Source organism: Macrobrachium nipponense, chromosome 20 (assembly GCF_015104395.2).
Source record: "Macrobrachium nipponense isolate FS-2020 chromosome 20, ASM1510439v2, whole genome shotgun sequence".
In the NCBI taxonomy this organism is placed as follows: domain Eukaryota; kingdom Metazoa; phylum Arthropoda; class Malacostraca; order Decapoda; family Palaemonidae; genus Macrobrachium; species Macrobrachium nipponense.
In genome coordinates, this window is record NC_061089.1 from 85,485,637 (window position 1) to 85,501,639 (window position 16,003).

At 39.5% G+C, this 16,003-nt stretch overlaps 2 protein-coding genes across 2 annotated transcripts; both read right to left on the reverse strand.

Annotated features, from left to right (window-relative positions):
* Window positions 1-1,108: 1,108 nt before the first annotated feature.
* LOC135220667 (uncharacterized) lies at window positions 1,109-7,599 on the reverse strand. Its single transcript, XM_064258038.1, has 5 exons — window positions 7,332-7,599; window positions 6,465-6,542; window positions 5,391-5,486; window positions 3,495-3,595; window positions 1,109-1,366 (listed from the first exon to the last, which is right to left on the reverse strand). Exons 1-5 carry the CDS (start codon window positions 7,597-7,599, stop codon window positions 1,109-1,111), a joined length of 801 nt encoding a protein of 266 aa, XP_064114108.1.
* Window positions 7,600-7,610: 11 nt separating this feature from the next.
* Window positions 7,611-8,880, reverse strand: LOC135220672 (uncharacterized). The gene is made up of 3 exons (XM_064258050.1): window positions 8,851-8,880; window positions 8,467-8,608; window positions 7,611-8,008 (listed from the first exon to the last, which is right to left on the reverse strand). Exons 1-3 carry the CDS (start codon window positions 8,878-8,880, stop codon window positions 7,611-7,613), a joined length of 570 nt encoding a protein of 189 aa, XP_064114120.1.
* Window positions 8,881-16,003: the final 7,123 nt, after the last annotated feature.

Below are 16,003 nucleotides of genomic sequence, written 5' to 3' on the forward strand. Positions count from 1 at the left end.
AAAGTCTGTTTAGTTTTGGTGTTACTCAGTAATTAAGGTCATCATGACTTGTTATGTGGCATAAAGAAAGCACGTTCTTGTGTCTGACCTTGAGTTGTAAGGTTGAATTCTGAGACCATTTGAGCAGCAGTAGTTCTGTCAACAAGATGAGTTGTAAAAAATGGATCTGGGGCAATTTCTATAGCAGAATAGAAGGTGTATATGGCATTAATCTTTGAACTACTAAAAGGATCTTTTGGCATCAGAAATCTAACTGCTGCCAGCAATTCCGTGTAAGGACAACGCTTTTCCCTATTTTTATTGTATCCAATCAAGTCGCTTAGTTCTTACTTCCATCCGATAGAGCGTTCCGCGGCCTTTCTGCCGACGTATAACACATGTAATTCCATTATTTGTATGCCTGATTATCTTTAAATGTATGTTTGTAAGAAAACACAAATCTACTGTCTCAGAGTCTTTTCTGCTCTCGGTGCTAGTCTGTACTACTTAACTGTACGCACCTGTCTTAATCTCTGGTTCTCACAACTGGTGACCTCCCAGAGTTGGTGACAGTGGTCTAGGCCAAGCCTTTAATGGACTAATTACAGCTGCTCACCTTCAGAGTACCTTTAGCGGACTCAATACGGCACCACAGTATAGGTCTCTGAAAACTCCATTGTGAGGACGACACCAACACTATTAATGGACTAATCACGGCACAGCTTCCCAGTGTGTTTTGGCATTTATTTTTGAGTACGGGTAGCTGGGTGCTGGTCAGCCAACAAAAAATTCAGGTGGCTGTCCGGAAACATCCATCCGACGTCGTGGCCTCCTTTGCCTCACCCGGGGGACGCCAGATATCTTCTCAACCCGCCGAACCTGCGGGCCTCCTTGGTTCTTCCCCTGGCGCCATTGCCACACCTGTGAGTCCCCAGGCATCCTCCCGACGCCGCTGCTACACCCAGGGTCCTGCTTTACCCACCCGATATTGCTGCCACACATGTGGGGCCTGCTCGGCTCTACTGACATCGCTGCCTGTGGGCCTCCTCAAACCCTCGACACTGCCGTCGCTCCTGGTCCTGGGGCTCGCTCGGCCTGCCTAACGTTGCTGCTACACCTGTGAACCTGCTCACCCTTCCAACGCCATCGCCTGTAGTCCTCGGCCCACCGACATAGCTGCCACACCTGTGGGCCTCCCCTGCCTGCCGACGCCGCTACCTGTGGGTTTCCTCGACCTGCTGACGCCGCTTCTCACCTGTGGTTCCACTCCGCACCTGGGGGTCCCTACGGCCTGTCCCAGGCCGCTACCACACACAGTGCAGCTCTTCACGGTCTTGGTCGCCCCAGCCGACGGTAGAACACCCAGGCAACCGCCAGGGGAGGCATCCTGTCAGCCAGCAACACCGAAGGACTCTACACTCGATGATGCCTCACAACAAGTGTCACAAGGACATGGGGTCACTTCCTGCCTCCAAGATATTTTTTCATCCAATAATTATTCCATAACTCATTGGTCTGGGGGGGGGGGGGGGTTGGGGGGGGGGGAGTGATTTGATAACGACAACGCTTTTCCCTATTTTTATTGTATCCAATCATCAAGTCGCGTTGTTCTTACTTCCATCCGATAGAGCGTTCCACAGCCTTTCCGCTGATGTATAACAAATGTAATTCCATTATTTGTACGCCTTATTATCTTTAAATGTAGGTTTGTAAGAACACACAAATCTACTGTCTCAGAGTCATTTCTGCTCTCGGTGCTAGTCTGTACGTACTACTTATCCGTCTGCACCTGTCTAATCTCTGGTCCTCACATCCATTTAATTGCTATCCTAACTAAAACTGTACTTTACACTATTTTAAATTTAAGGGATTCATCCAAACATGGATCAGTATGGCAAATAATAATAATAATAATAATAATAATAATAATAATAATAATAATAATAATAATATAATAATAATAATAATATAGATGAACAATTACTGCAGTCTATTAAGTTTTGGTGTTACTTAGTAATTAAGGTCATCTAAGGCAGAAGAGAAAGAGTATAAGTCATTAATGAAATATCCACTAAAACGAATTTTTGGGCCACAAAGACATGATTCTCTCATGATGAATGACTGTCCAAAGATGATGAGAGAGTTAAGAATGACATTTCACCTGTGTCTAATCTGCGGCATTAAGAAAAAACAATGCTTTTGTCAGACCTCTAGTTGTAATGTTGATTCCTGGAGTCATTTGAGCAGGAGTAGTTCTGACAATTGTTATAAAGTCAGGGGCTAGAACAACTGGTTCTATAGTGGAATATAACGAGTAAATAGCATTAATGGATGGCTGGTAATAGGAGTTTTTGCTTAGTAACAAAATAGCCATTATACGTAATGTAGTTGATTACGATAATGATAAGTGTAGAAATTTGTTAAATTCCAGTTTTACTCAGTATTTATGGTCATCATGACTAGTCAGTGGCACAAAGAAATAAGACAAATGTATCTGACCTTCAGTTAAAATGTCAATTTGTTATGTCGTTGGAGCAAGAGAGGTTCTTATCACTTTAGGATTTGTAATGTCAAGAGCAGAAGCAATTGGTTCTATAGTGGAACAGATGGAGAATATGACATTAATAGGACAGCTGCTAGAAGGATATCTTTGGACACAAACACACTATTTACTCATGATGAGTACGGGTCAAAAGGCACTGGAGTGGTTAAAAGTAAAAATTAGATTTCAATGAAGCATAGTAGTGAGAAATATATAAAATACATATACAGTTGCTCTTTAATTCATTAGACTCATTGAGGGTTAAACTTCTTGATAAGGCAGGGTCAGTTAAGTACTATCAAAGACAAAATATCACAGCATGCACCTATACATTTTCAAGATACCTAACTGCTAAAACCTCTTCCACATAAGTTTCCAACCTAAACTTAACACTGTACTTTACACTGACCATTGAATTTAAGAGATTCCTCTACGAATGCATCACACCTAAAATGGCTTCACAGTATAAAATAATCATAATAATGTAGCTGCTAAGTACTGAAGGTTGTAAATGTTTGGTTTCATTCAGGAATTAAGGTCTTCATGAGTAGTCAAGTGGCATAAAGAAAGCACGTTATTGTGTCTGACCTTTAGTCGTAAAGATTATTTCTGGGGTCGCCTGAGCAGCAGTAGTTCTGTCAACAAGATGAGTTTTGTAAACACGGACCTGGGGCAATTTCTATAGCAGAATAGAAGGTGTATATGGTATTAATCTTTGAACTACTCAAAGGATCTTTTGGCAACAGAAATCTATCTGCTACCAGGAATTCTGTTTAATTGCTATCCTAACTAAAACTGTACTTTACACTTTATTTCAAATTTAAGGGATTCATCCAAACATGGATCAGTATGGCAATAATAATAATAATAATAATACTAATATAGATGACAAGTACAGCAGTCTATTAAGGTTGGTGCTACTAAGTAATAAGGTCATCATGACTAGTCAAGTGGTATAAAGAAAAACACACACTTGTGTCTGACCTTTAGTTGTAAGGTTGAATTCTGAGATCATTTGAGCAGCAGTAGTTCTGTCAACAGGACGAGTTGTAAACACTGGACCTGGGGCCATTTCTAAAGCAGAACAGAGGGTATATATTACATTAATGGCAGCACTACTTAAAGGATCTTTTAGCAGCAGAAATATTGTTTATTCAAGGTGAAGTATAGACACAGAAACTCAGTATTTATGGTCATCATGTCTATACTCGTTTTTTTTCCATCTGTCCACCCGCCTTTGCTGTTTGCGTATGGTAACACTGCGTCCAGGGCTTTAGATAGTACATTCAGCTTACATTCAACAATAATAACAATATCCTATTTCGAAAATTAACGGTGTAATTCGCATACAGTAAATTATTAAAACACTTTTCAGTTGCAAATGTACTCCCAGATATCCTATTATTTACCTAAAACTTACACATAGCGTAACTATCTAAAGCTTATCCAAGAAGTTCAATGAAGTATAGTGATGATATATAAAATACAAATACAGAACCACATAAGCTTACCAGATGCATTTCTGGCTAAGCTTTCTATAAGTTACAAAGTCCATTAACTAATGAAGACCCTACATTGTAGCCTACACCAGAACATTTTCCTAGATATCTAAATTTGCAACAATTCCACCCATAGTCTGTAGCCTGAACAAACCCCTCTTTTACAATTTCATTTAATTTAAGAGATATATCTAAAACTTCACCACATCTGGAATGGTAGCATAGCAAAGAATAATAATGACACTAATAAAGATGATAAGTACTAAAGTCTGTTTAGTTTTGGTGTTACTCAGTAATGAAGGTCATCATGATAGTCAAGTGGCATAAAGAAAGCACGTTCTTGTGTCTGACCTTTAGTTGTAAAGACGATTTCTGGGGTCATTTGAGCAGCAGTAGTTCTGTTAACAGGACGAGTTGTAAACACTGGACCTGGCCATTTCTATAGCAGAACAGATGGCATATATTACATTAATGGGAGCACTACTCAAAGGATCTTTTGGCAGCAGAAATACTGTTTATTCAAGATGAAGTATAGACACAGAAACTCATCAAATTGTCAGCCTCCTTGAGGGGTCTACCTTTTGTGTAAGGCACAAAATGTGTTAAATATCTGAGACTCCATATTATAGCCCCACACTTGGATAATTTCTTGATATCTCACTCCTACCAACGTTTCCATTTAGTTTGCAACTTCAAAAACTTGTGGACCTCATCTAAAATGGTAGCTTGGCACAGAATAATAATAATACCAACATAGTACTGAAGGCTGTTAAGGTTTGTTATCATTCAGTAATTAAGGTCATGAAGACAGTCAGTGGTATAAAGAAAACAAACATTTGTGTTCTGACCTTTAGTTGTAAAGACGATTTCTTGGGTTATTTGAGCAGCAGTAGTTTCGTCAACAAGATGAGTTGTAAATACTGGACCTGGGGGCAGCTGTTTCTATAGCAGAATGAAAGGAGTATACGGCCTTAATGCTAGCACCACCAAATATAGATACATAAGCATCTAAGCTTGCCAGATGCACTTCTGGCCAGGCTTTCTATAAGTTACAAAGTCCATTTACTAACGAATACTCTATATTATGGTCTGCATTTGAATTTTTGTTTTTCTAGATATGTATATAACTTCTAACAGCAATTTCACATACTTTGTAACATAAACTAACCCCTTCTTTACACTTGACATTTAATTTAAGAAATCTATCTAAAAATTTACCATATCTGGAATGGTAGTATAGCAAAGAATAACAATAATACTAATAGAGATAATAGGTATGTGCTGAAGTGTGTGTTAGTTTTGGTTTTACTCAGTAATTAAGGTCACCATGACTAGTCAAGTGGTATAAAGAAAACGCACTTATGTCTGACCTTTAGTTGTAAACGACGAAATTCTGGGGTCATTTGGAGCAGCAGTAGTTCTGTCAACAGGATGAGTTGTAAACACTGGACCTGGGGCAATTGTTTCTATAGCAGAATGAAAGGAGTATAAGGCATTAACGGAACAGGCACTATAAAGAATTATTTTTTTGACACCAAACAGATTATTTATTCATGGTGAATAACTGTCAGAAGATACATGTTGGTTAAGAATGACTTTGCAGTTTAGGCTTTCTGATGTCACAAAATCTATTAAATATAAAAGACCCTATATTTTGGGCTGCACTTAAAAGATTTCTTGATATCTAACTGCTACCAGCAACTCCATTTTGTTTCTAACCTAAATAAACATGTATTTCACAGTTGATTTTGAATTTAAAGATTTATCTAAACATGGCTCTCATGTGAAATGGTAGCATAGCAAATAATAATCACAATACTTTAGCCTGTTAAGGTTTGGTGTCATTCAGGAATTAAGGTCTTCACGAGTAGACAAGAGGCATAAAGAAAACACACTTGTGTCTGACCTTTAGTTGTAAAGATAATTTGTGGGGTCATTTGAGCAGCAGTAGTTCTGTCAACAGGACGAGTTGTAAACACTGGACCTGGAGCATTGTTTCTATAAACAGAAACAGAGGCATATATTACATTACGGGAGCACCACTTAAAGGGTCTTTGTCAACAGAAATATTGCTTATTCAAGATGAAGTATAGACACAGAAACTCATCAAATTATCAGCCTCCTTGAGGGGTCTACCTTTTGAGTAAAGCACAAAATGTGTTAAATATTTAAGACTCCATATTATAGCCTACACTTGGATAATTTCTTGATATCTCACTACTAACAGCAATTCCATTTAGTTTGCAACCTCAACTTGTACTTTACACTTAAGTTTCAAATTAGGAGATTCATCTAAACATGGACCTCATCTGAAATGATAGCATGGCACAGAATAATAATAATACCAACATAGTACTGAAGCCTGTTAAGTTTTGGTGTCATTCAGTAATCAATGTCATCAAGATAGTCAGTGGTATAAAGAAAACAAACATTTGTGTTCTGACCTTTAGTTGTAAAGATGATTTCTGGGGTCACTTGAGCAGCAGTAGTTCTGTCAACAGGAGGAGTTGTAAACACTGGACCTGGAACAATTGTTTCTATAACAGAATAGAAGGAGTATTTACCATTAATGGGAACACCACTAGAAGAACTTTTTAGCAACAGAAATATTGTTTATTAACAATGATCAATGAAGTATAGTGATGATATATAGATTACAAATACAGAAGCACCTAAACTTGCCAGATGCACTTCTGGTCAGGCTTTCTGATAAGATACATAGTCGATTAACTAACAAAGACCCTATATTGTAGTCGGCACTTGAATTTTTCCTAGATACATAACTTCTAACAGCAATTCACCTAAACTAACCTGTACTTATACTTGCCATTCAATTACGAGATTTATCTAAAGCTGTATCATCGTTAGAACGCAGCTGACAAGCATGAAATGTTACTGTGCTGCACTTGTGGTCATTGTAAAGAAAAGGTGCTTGTGCCTTACCTTCAGCTGTAGTAATGTCAATGTCTGCGTGGTTTTAGGGCTGAGCAGCAGTAGGTCTGATAACAGGAGGAGCTGTAACGTCGAGAGCTGGACTAACTGTTTCTGTAGCAGATTATCAGGAGTGTATAGCGTTAACGAGTTAGTAACTTTTTGCTTAGAAACGCAATTTCACTGTGATGAATTACGGTCTAAAGATGCTGGTATGATTATGAATGGAGATTCTTACTTCAAAACAATAGTAATGAGACACATATATAGAAAATCATAATTTACAAATATCCCTTACTGCATATATGCTCATTATGATCAGATTGTAATGTAAAGAAACATGCTTCTGCCTACCTTTAGTTAAATTATCTGTATGCAACATCGTTTGAGCAGGATTGGGGTTGGCACAGGAGGAGTTGTAACCATCGGAACTGGAGCAATTGTTTCCAAAGCAGGAGGAGGAGCAGGAGGAGCTGGTGGGAGTGGTGCAGCAGGAGGAGCAGTTGGAGCTGGTGGGAGTGGAGCAGGAGGAGGAGCAGTTGGAGCTGGTGGAAGTGGAGCAGGTGTGTTGCCACTATCCTGGATGATTTGAGCCCCTACATCCTTAAGTTCTGCTGTAACTCCATTATAACTTGGGGTGAAGGCCATGTCCCATTCATTTAAATCTTAAATCCATCGTCCACACTTTTGCTCACTGAACTTAAATTGAAGTTTGAAGGGTTGGCACTGACCCGTGCTAGCAAAATGTCGACATCACCTAGATAAATCAGCATTTCAGCGATGGTGCTATTGATCAAGCCAGCGTCCGGATTTCTGATGGCAGAGACTGAAAGGGCAAGTAATTCAATCAACCTCTCCAGTGATCTTTCAGAAACACTGCTACTTTGGGCCTGGCGTCTCTGCTTTTTCCGGGAAGTTGCTGGATTATTCTTCAGGACGTCTGACAGTCTTTGAAGGAGGCCTCGTGCTGCATCCACCACATTCTCCAGGTACTCCATCGAGTATAGCAACTGTTGTTTTGCCTGGTATGTGAGTATTAAGTCATCAAGTGGTGGAGCTGAAATAAACAGGAAGAAATAAACTCTGGCTATTTCCTCAAGATACTTGATTCTCTTGGAGAAAGAAGTACCATCATTTGTTACAAATGATCTAATTTTCCAGAAAATACTTTAGAAATTGACTCTAATTTTTCTGAATCAACCTGAGAATAATGGTTAGAAAATAATGGAAAGATACAAACATCACTGATTAAAACATGCTATATACATGAATAAACTCTCCTTGCTTCGAAGACATGACTGAAGATCAACTGATCACTGTAATGTTTTAGAACCAATAAAGTTATCAGTTCTAGATGGCTTACTTATCCACACAGAACTCATTTAAAGAGTTCACTGACAAGAACTGAAATGTTGCTTGAGGAAAAACAGCTCTTCTTGTAGGTTTTCCAAAGTGAAGTCATTGTTCTTGTAACTCTTTAGCAACTGTAAATAAAAGAAAGTAGAGAAAACTTACCCCCAACAGTATAAATCTCGCATATGAAACCTCCTGAGCATTCTTTCTTTTTCAGTTTCTTCCTTTTGTACTGAATGGATATTTCGTTGGCTTCGAACACTACCCCATTAGGTTTCCTCGTCTTACAGACTTCTTCTTGCCTCTGGAATGGAAGAGAAAAACTGTATTTGATTGTCCAGGTCTGGCAGGATACAAGATTAACACCTCTAGTCTTTCATTATGTAATGACCACTGAATAAAAACAGTTCCATCTGGAGTTCCCTTTGAATCTGAAGGGTTGGCTAAAAACTTATTCGAATTTCAATTTATTGTTATTTTTACAGTTAAAAGGGTTAAAAGGGACACTAATCTTTAACCGGGCAGATCTGAAGAGCTGCTGCAAACGGTTTTGATTAAAATTCTGATTGATGACATAAGCGATTCAGAGGTGGCACTGAACAGAAGCACCAAGTCTTTTTATTTGTTACAGTATTTCATTTTCTCTAAGGGAGAATGAGTATATAGGAAAATATTTTAAGGAAATAGTGATTTTTCATAGTTAGTCTGAAGAACGGAATGCAGAAAATATTAGAATATTCTTCAGAACTGTGACTAGATAGTTGTCATGAATGGCCTCGGAGAGACGCAAGATAAAAAAAAACCAAAAAAAAAGGAAATATGAAACAGAATGTGAGGAGAATTAATGAGATGTGAGGGCTAAGAGAGAAGTACAATAGGAGCAAAAGGATACTGGAGAACGAAAGAGTGATGAAATATGCTCTCTAAAGCTCTTACTTTTTATCAGTTTGTTGTAGCTTGAGAAACTCCTCCCACATCCTTTGTTGTTGAGCTGGAATGACATGCAGTTGAATCCAACAGAGGTGCCAGCAGGAGTCTGGAAGCAGGAAAGCAGTTTCACAGTTTATGGATTGCTCTAGAATTTTCATAAATAATGAAAAATTAAAATGGAGAGGATGCAGAGTAGGACACAGGGTTTACGGCATGAGAGATCCTAATCTTATCTAGAAATTGCAATATCCTGACCTGAACCAAGTAACACAGAATATTCCAGACTCCTCTACTCTGCTTACTACCCAGTAAAATATCAATGTAAAAGTGGCAAAAGACAATTCATAGACTTGGGAATTATGATACCTGATCCTGCCATAAAGGCTTTTGTGGAAGATCTGTTGCGGGAATCGAAGTTTGTCAAGAGTCCCTTTAAGTCCCAGGGTCATGACAAACAAACAAACCAGTCTGGAGGTCATTAATTGGTGTACTGTACAGTGAACTTCTATCTGCTTCATGTCTTCAGATGAAACTGAGCAGCATGTTTCAGAAAACCTTATGATCTGACTAGGAACTTGAGTTTCTTACTGAAGACTGCAAGATTCGTGGATAGATCAGAGCTGTACGTATATCACCAAGCAATGAATATAATGAAATTATTGATTTTTGACAGGACAATGGAATCAAACATACACACTGTTGGAACAAATGTCTGAAAGACTTCAGTCAGGAAGAAGTGGAAGACCTGGGAAGAAAATGCCTTGAGCAACCCGATTAGGAATGAGAAACCTGCAGCAGGAATATTATTACTGGTAGCATAATCACATCTGAAAATAATAATAAACAAAGCTGAAGAGAAAATAGCCACTGCTAAGCCTTTGCGTTTACAGGCCTATGCCAGATACTGTCATGGTGAAATAACTACTATAGTAGATATACATCAACGTGCATTTGACGTTTAGGCCAGTCCCTTATGACGCTCCTGATTGGCTAATGATAAGCCAATCACAGGGCTGGAAACTCCAGTGTCTCTCGAGAGTTCAGATAGGCAGGATGTATGTTCCACTTCTCCTGAGGGATACATCTTTCAGGAGAGGTGGAACATACGTCTTGCCTATGTGAACTCTCGAGAGAGACTGAGAGTTTCCAGCCCTGTGATTGGCTTATTGTCATGATAATGGCTTCATAGCATCGAATGATAAGTTAAAGGAAATGAAAATGCATTTTCTTCAAGTAGGTCTGCAGCAAAGAGGCATTCGCGCATGTGTTGGAGGTGCCTGTTCTCATGATGGTTCTTGAATCGGCAGGAGTGTTGTGGAATGCGACAGGCGCCGAAAGTATCGCGAGCAAAAGCCGCGATTTCTGATGCAATACTTTGTCAAGATTCTTCTAAGACGTTCTGGTCATCTCGGGAGTCTGTGATGTTTGGTTCCGCCCCCCCATAGGCCCTGCCCCCCCAGTAGGCCCCACCCCCAGGTCACCGTATAAATACGACTGACGAAGTAGAAGAGATCAGTGAGAGTCACAGATCAGATCATCAGTGAGACCAGCAGAGATCAGAGCAGAGATCATCAGAGAGAGATAAGAGAAGAAGAAACAGACGAAGGATCAGAGAGGAATAGGCGCTCGAGAGTTTTGATCGAACTCTGGTCAAGTCGTCCAGTTAGATTTGACGACCGAGGCATTTCGACATAGAGCAAGACTTCAGAGAAGAAACGTTCTACTAGAGGTTTTGAGGAGTTCCTGCCTTCAAGTATCAAGAGGGGACATTGTTTTCTGCAATACGGAGTCAAGTAGACGTCAGAAGTTACAGTTCTCCTTTTGTGAAGCCACCGCTTCGAGCATTGATTTCTGCCAGCTGAAACTTGCCAGCAAGTATTAACATTACCCCACTGTTCCCCCAGTTCACGCAGTGTAAGATTTTACTTGTGGTATGTAAATAGGAGAAACCATTCTGCATTTATCTTGTTAGGAAGTTTGTAAATAAAAAACCTTTGTTCTGTTAGTGTTTCTTTCTATATTCGTATCCCCAGTTTCAACTGTTGGTGTTGAATTTTTTTTGTTTATAATAATATCGAACTTGGAGCGGACCTCTCTCGGGGTCCGTAACATTTTTGACGACCTTGGCTAGTATATTTCGACACCATAACAGATTGAAACAGGGAGAATATAGAAAGAACCAGAATGAGTGAGATGGTGAAAGAGTTTATTGAGTCAGGTAAGCTCCTAGGTCTAGAGGGGAATGATCTCCGTGAGTATGTTGAGAGGAAAGAAAGAGAAAAGTATGAGAGAGAAGAAAGAGCAGCTGAGAGAGAAGTGAGGAAAATGCAGCAAGAGGTAGAAATGTTGGTAATGCAGCAAGAAGAAAGAGAGAAGGTACGTATGCATGAGCAGGAAGAAAGAGAGAAAGAACATATATACGAGTTGGAAATGCTCGGTTAAGACAAAGTACTCGTAACAGTCGGACAGGCCAAAACGAAAACAAAGCTGATAGGTTAGGTATGAGTGCAGTGTTGAATTAGTACCAAAGTTTGATGAGGAAGATGTAATGACATATTTCATGTGTTTTGAGAAGTTGATAGAAAGAGTAGGTTCTCCAAAAGAAATGTGGACTTTATATTTACAGTCAGTTTTGAGTGGTAGGGCGCTTACTGTGTATAGTTGCATGTCTAAGGAGGAATGTGATGATTATGATATTGTGAAAGAAACTGTTCTTAGTGTGTACAGGTTAGTACCGGAGGCGTACCGTAAGAAATTTAGAAGTTTGAGAAAGGACGAAAATATTACGTATGTAGAATACGGTAAGAAGTTAGAAAGGCTGTTTTTTGATTGGTTAACTTCTGCTAAAGTTGAGGATTTTGATGGTTTGAAGAACTTAGTGTTGTTAGAAAACTTCAAAGATAACGTATCCCCTGAGATTAAGCTTTATATAGAAGATAGGCAAGAAGTATCTTTTGCAGGAGCAACTAGGTTAGCTGACAAATATAGTCTAACTCATAATTTGAGTGTTAGTAAGAAACGAAATGATCCTTCGTCTGGTAGAGTACAAAGCAGTAAAGGTTTTCAGGCCTAGTAATAGCAATGCGAGTAAAAGTGACTATTTCTGTTATACATGCGGAAAACCTGGTCATACGTCTAAGGTTTGTAAGAGTAAAGTGGCATCTAGTGGCTCAGAATTAACTTGTTTCCAATGTAATGGGAAAGGGCATTTAGCGAGAAATTGTGCAGTAGAAAGGAAGGACATTAAGAAACCAGTGTCTCTAGTTAACCTTTCGTCAAGTAGGAATGATGTGATGAGAGAAACTAGGAAATTTTTTGGTGAATTTCTGTCAGAAGGTGTAGTTTCCTCTCTTGGAGGAGTATTTTCGAGGGAAGTAGTCTTGCTTCGAGACACAGGAGCTGCTGTCTCACTGATTAGGAGAGAGAGTGTGCCAAACAGGGCGGAAATCAATATGGAAGAAAAAGTCATGTTAGGTGGATTTCCTAACACTTGTGTTCTTTGTCCTTTGTTGAAGTTGAATTTAGAAGCCAGGTAGTGTCAGGAGAAGTGAAACTTGCAGTTGTTGACAGTTTGCCCATTGATGGTGTTGACATTATTGTCGGTAATGACTTAGCTTTATCCAAAGCTTTATCCAAGAATGTGAATCCTGTTGTGAGGGATATTCCAGTGCCTGAAATGGTAGTAACTAGGTCAGGTTTAGATACAGACATAGACTACGGTCATAATTTGTTCGTGGATTTGAACGAGTGTGAGTTCGTGGATTTGAATGAGTGTGAGTTCGTGGATTCGAACGTTAGTGAGTTCGTGGATTCGAATGAGTGTGATAGAGGTGGCGAGGTTGATCTTGGCATGAGTGTGGCTGAGAGACCGGACTCTATCGATGTTGACAGCGATAGCCAAGGGAAGGTGTAGCTGTTTGAGAGTAACGTAGTAAATGCACCAGTATCTAGTACTAGTTACGGTGATGAATTAGGCACTAATCTTTCGGATAAAGATGAGCTAGTCAAGTTCAGAGAGAGGATGAGACACTAACCCGAATTTTTTAATGTGAGCTGGATGATGATCTCGATGATGTGTGTAAGGAAACTTTTAGTTTAAAGGACGAAGTTTTGTGTCGTTATGTTCGTCCTAAGTCAGGTAGTAAAGGGGAAATCACCGAACAATTAGTGGTTCCTAGGAAGCTTTGTGAGCTAGTTTTGAAGTTAGCACATGATGAGCAAGGACATTTAGGAGTAAATAAAACTTTCAGGTGTATTAGTAGGGCGTACTTTTGACCTAAAATGAAGAGTGACGTAAAGAGGTATGTTTTAAGCTGTCATGAATGCCAAATTGCCGGGAAACCGAATCAAGTAATTCCCAGAGCTCCATTGTGTAATATTCCTTCAGAAGGCAAACCTTATGAGAATGTAGTTATCAATATGGTCGAACTTTTGTCTGTAAGTAAGGGTAGAGAAGATTACACAACTAATCTAGAGTATTATAAAAAAAATTTAAGAGATGTTTGGCAACTAGCGAAGGAGAACAGGAGTGCTTGGCAAGTGGAAGTCAAGGGGAGACTAAACGGCCAACATGATCTTAGAGCGAAAGAGATAAATTTCTGTGTAAGAGATGAAGTTTTAGTACTAGTCCAGAAAGAAGGTTCCTCTTTATCTTGTAAGTTCGAAGGTCCTTTTCCAGTGTTAGAGAAGAGGGGAAAATATACATTATGGAATTAATATGGGTAAGAGTAGAGCAAAGTCAATGAATGTAAACTTGCTTCAGAATTATAAAGAATGTCCTGTACCGTGGCCGCTGCCCATGCCTTTGGCAATTGTGTCACAAAGAGAAATTAGTTTTGAGAAAGACGCAAGAGGTGTTTTAGTATTTCAAAGATTTAAGCAGAGTTCAGAAAACAGAAAAAGTAAGAGAGAACGATAATGTTATAGCAGGTAGTCTCTGGAGATTTTTACAGAATGAGTAGACTAATGAGCGTTTTCTATTTTGGCACAAGTAGTTGAGTGAATGGAGAAGTATTAAAGCTTTATGCAGAATTGTTCCCCCGCTATTAATTCTTGTTTCTCTGTAGAAAAAAAATAAAATCAGTTGATTTCATTTTTTTCTTTTTTTGGGGAGGAAGTGTCATGGTAATGGCTTCATAGCAACGTATGATAAGTTAAAGGAAATGAAAATGCATTTTATTCAAGTAGGTCTGCAGCAAAGAGGCATTCGCGCATGTGTTGGAGGTGCCCTGTTTCTCATGATGGTTCTAGAATTGGCAGGAGTGTTGTGGAACGTGACAGGCGCCGAAGTGTCGTGAGAAAAGCCGCGATTTCTGATGCAATACTTCGTCGAGATTCTTCTAAGACGTTCTGGTCATCTTGGGAGTCTGTGACGTTCGTGCTCCTCCCCCCCGTAGGCCCCCGCCCAACGAGGTCACCGTATAAATACAACTGACGAAGTAGAAGAGATCAGTGAGAGTCACAGATCAGATCATCAGTGAGACCAGCAGAGATCAGAGCAGAGATCATCAGAGAGAGATAAGAGAAGAAGAAACAGACGAAGGATCAGAGAGGAAAAGGCGCTCGAGAGTTTGGTCGAACTCTGGTCAAGTCGTCCAGTTAGATTTGATGACCGAGGCATATTTTCGACGTAGAGCAAGACTTCAGAGAAGAAACATTCTACAAAAGGTTTTGAGGAGTTCCTGCCCTTCAAGTATCAAGAGGGGACATTGTTTTCTGCAATACGGAGTCAAGTAGACGTCAGAAGTTACAGTCTCCTTTTGTGAAGCCACCGCTTCGAGCATTGATTTCAGCCTGCTGAAACTTGCCAGCAAGTATTAACATTACCCCACTGTTACCCCCAGTTCATGCAGTGTAAGATTTTACTTGTGGTATGTAAATAGGAGAAACCATTCTGCATTTATCTTGTTAGGAAGTTTGTAAATAAACCTTTGTAGTGTTTGTGTTTCTTTCTAAATTCGTATCCCCAGTTTCAACTGTTGGTGTTGAATTCTTTTTGTTTATCATAATATCGAACTTGGAGTGGACCTTTCGGGGTTCGAAACACTTATAAAAAACCAATCAGGAGCATTGTAAGAGACTGGCCTAGACATCGGATGGACGGTTGATGTGAATCAACTATAGTAACTTTCAAATGCAGCTTTCTCAAATGAATGCCTTGTTGCTTCTAATAATTGATGTATCAAGCCTGAATATGAGAGAAACTTGTAAGGAATGTGGTTACCTTAATAGTTACAGAACATTTCACTTTGTCCCTGTCATTGTTGGAGTAGGCAATGAATGCCCTGGTGGTATCCAAAGACAGCGCTTGCGTCACAGATGTTCATGATGGTCGTAGATGCTGAAATGAAAACATTATATTATTATTATTATTTCAGTAGATGAAACCTGTTCACATGGAACAAGCCCACCAAAGGGGCCACTGACTTGAAATACAAGCTTCCAAAGAACGTTGATTTCAACCTCCCACTGCCAGACCACACTGCAGCAGGAACTGCTCGTGATACAGAGCCAGTGATTTTTTTCATATCCCTGGGGGAGGCGCCAACCCACGACAACTAAGTGACATGCCACGACCACTAACCACCATACCAACGGACCAGTGTAGAGTTATAAGGAGCAGGAACTCTTTACAGGAAACCTAATTTTGTCTGTTACTGAATGATATGTCATTGTGTTAAGTTAAGTGAAGTTAAGTATATATATCTTTTTGGCCCTTTTTCAGAAATTGAATTTTTAGCTTTATTTTTGGACATTGAATTATTTAAAT

Coding starts and splice junctions, on each gene's coding strand:
- LOC135220667 (XM_064258038.1), bottom strand. CDS start 7,599: ATGGCCTTCACCCCAAGTTATAATGGAGTTACAGCAGAACTTAAGGAT. Junction 6,543..7,331: donor CCCAATCCTGCTCAAACGAT/GTTGCATACAGA, acceptor CAATTGTTCCAG/GTCCAGTGTTTACAACTCCT. Junction 3,596..5,390: donor TTCGTCGTTTACAACTAAAG/GTCAGACATAAG, acceptor GTTCTGCTTTAG/AAATGGCCCCAGGTCCAGTG.
- LOC135220672 (XM_064258050.1), bottom strand. CDS start 8,880: ATGTCATCAATCAGAATTTTAATCAAAACC. Junction 8,609..8,850: donor TCAGAATTTTAATCAAAACC/GTTTGCAGCAGC, acceptor CTTCCATTCCAG/AGGCAAGAAGAAGTCTGTAA. Junction 8,009..8,466: donor CGAGATTTATACTGTTGGGG/GTAAGTTTTCTC, acceptor TGTTTATTTCAG/CTCCACCACTTGATGACTTA.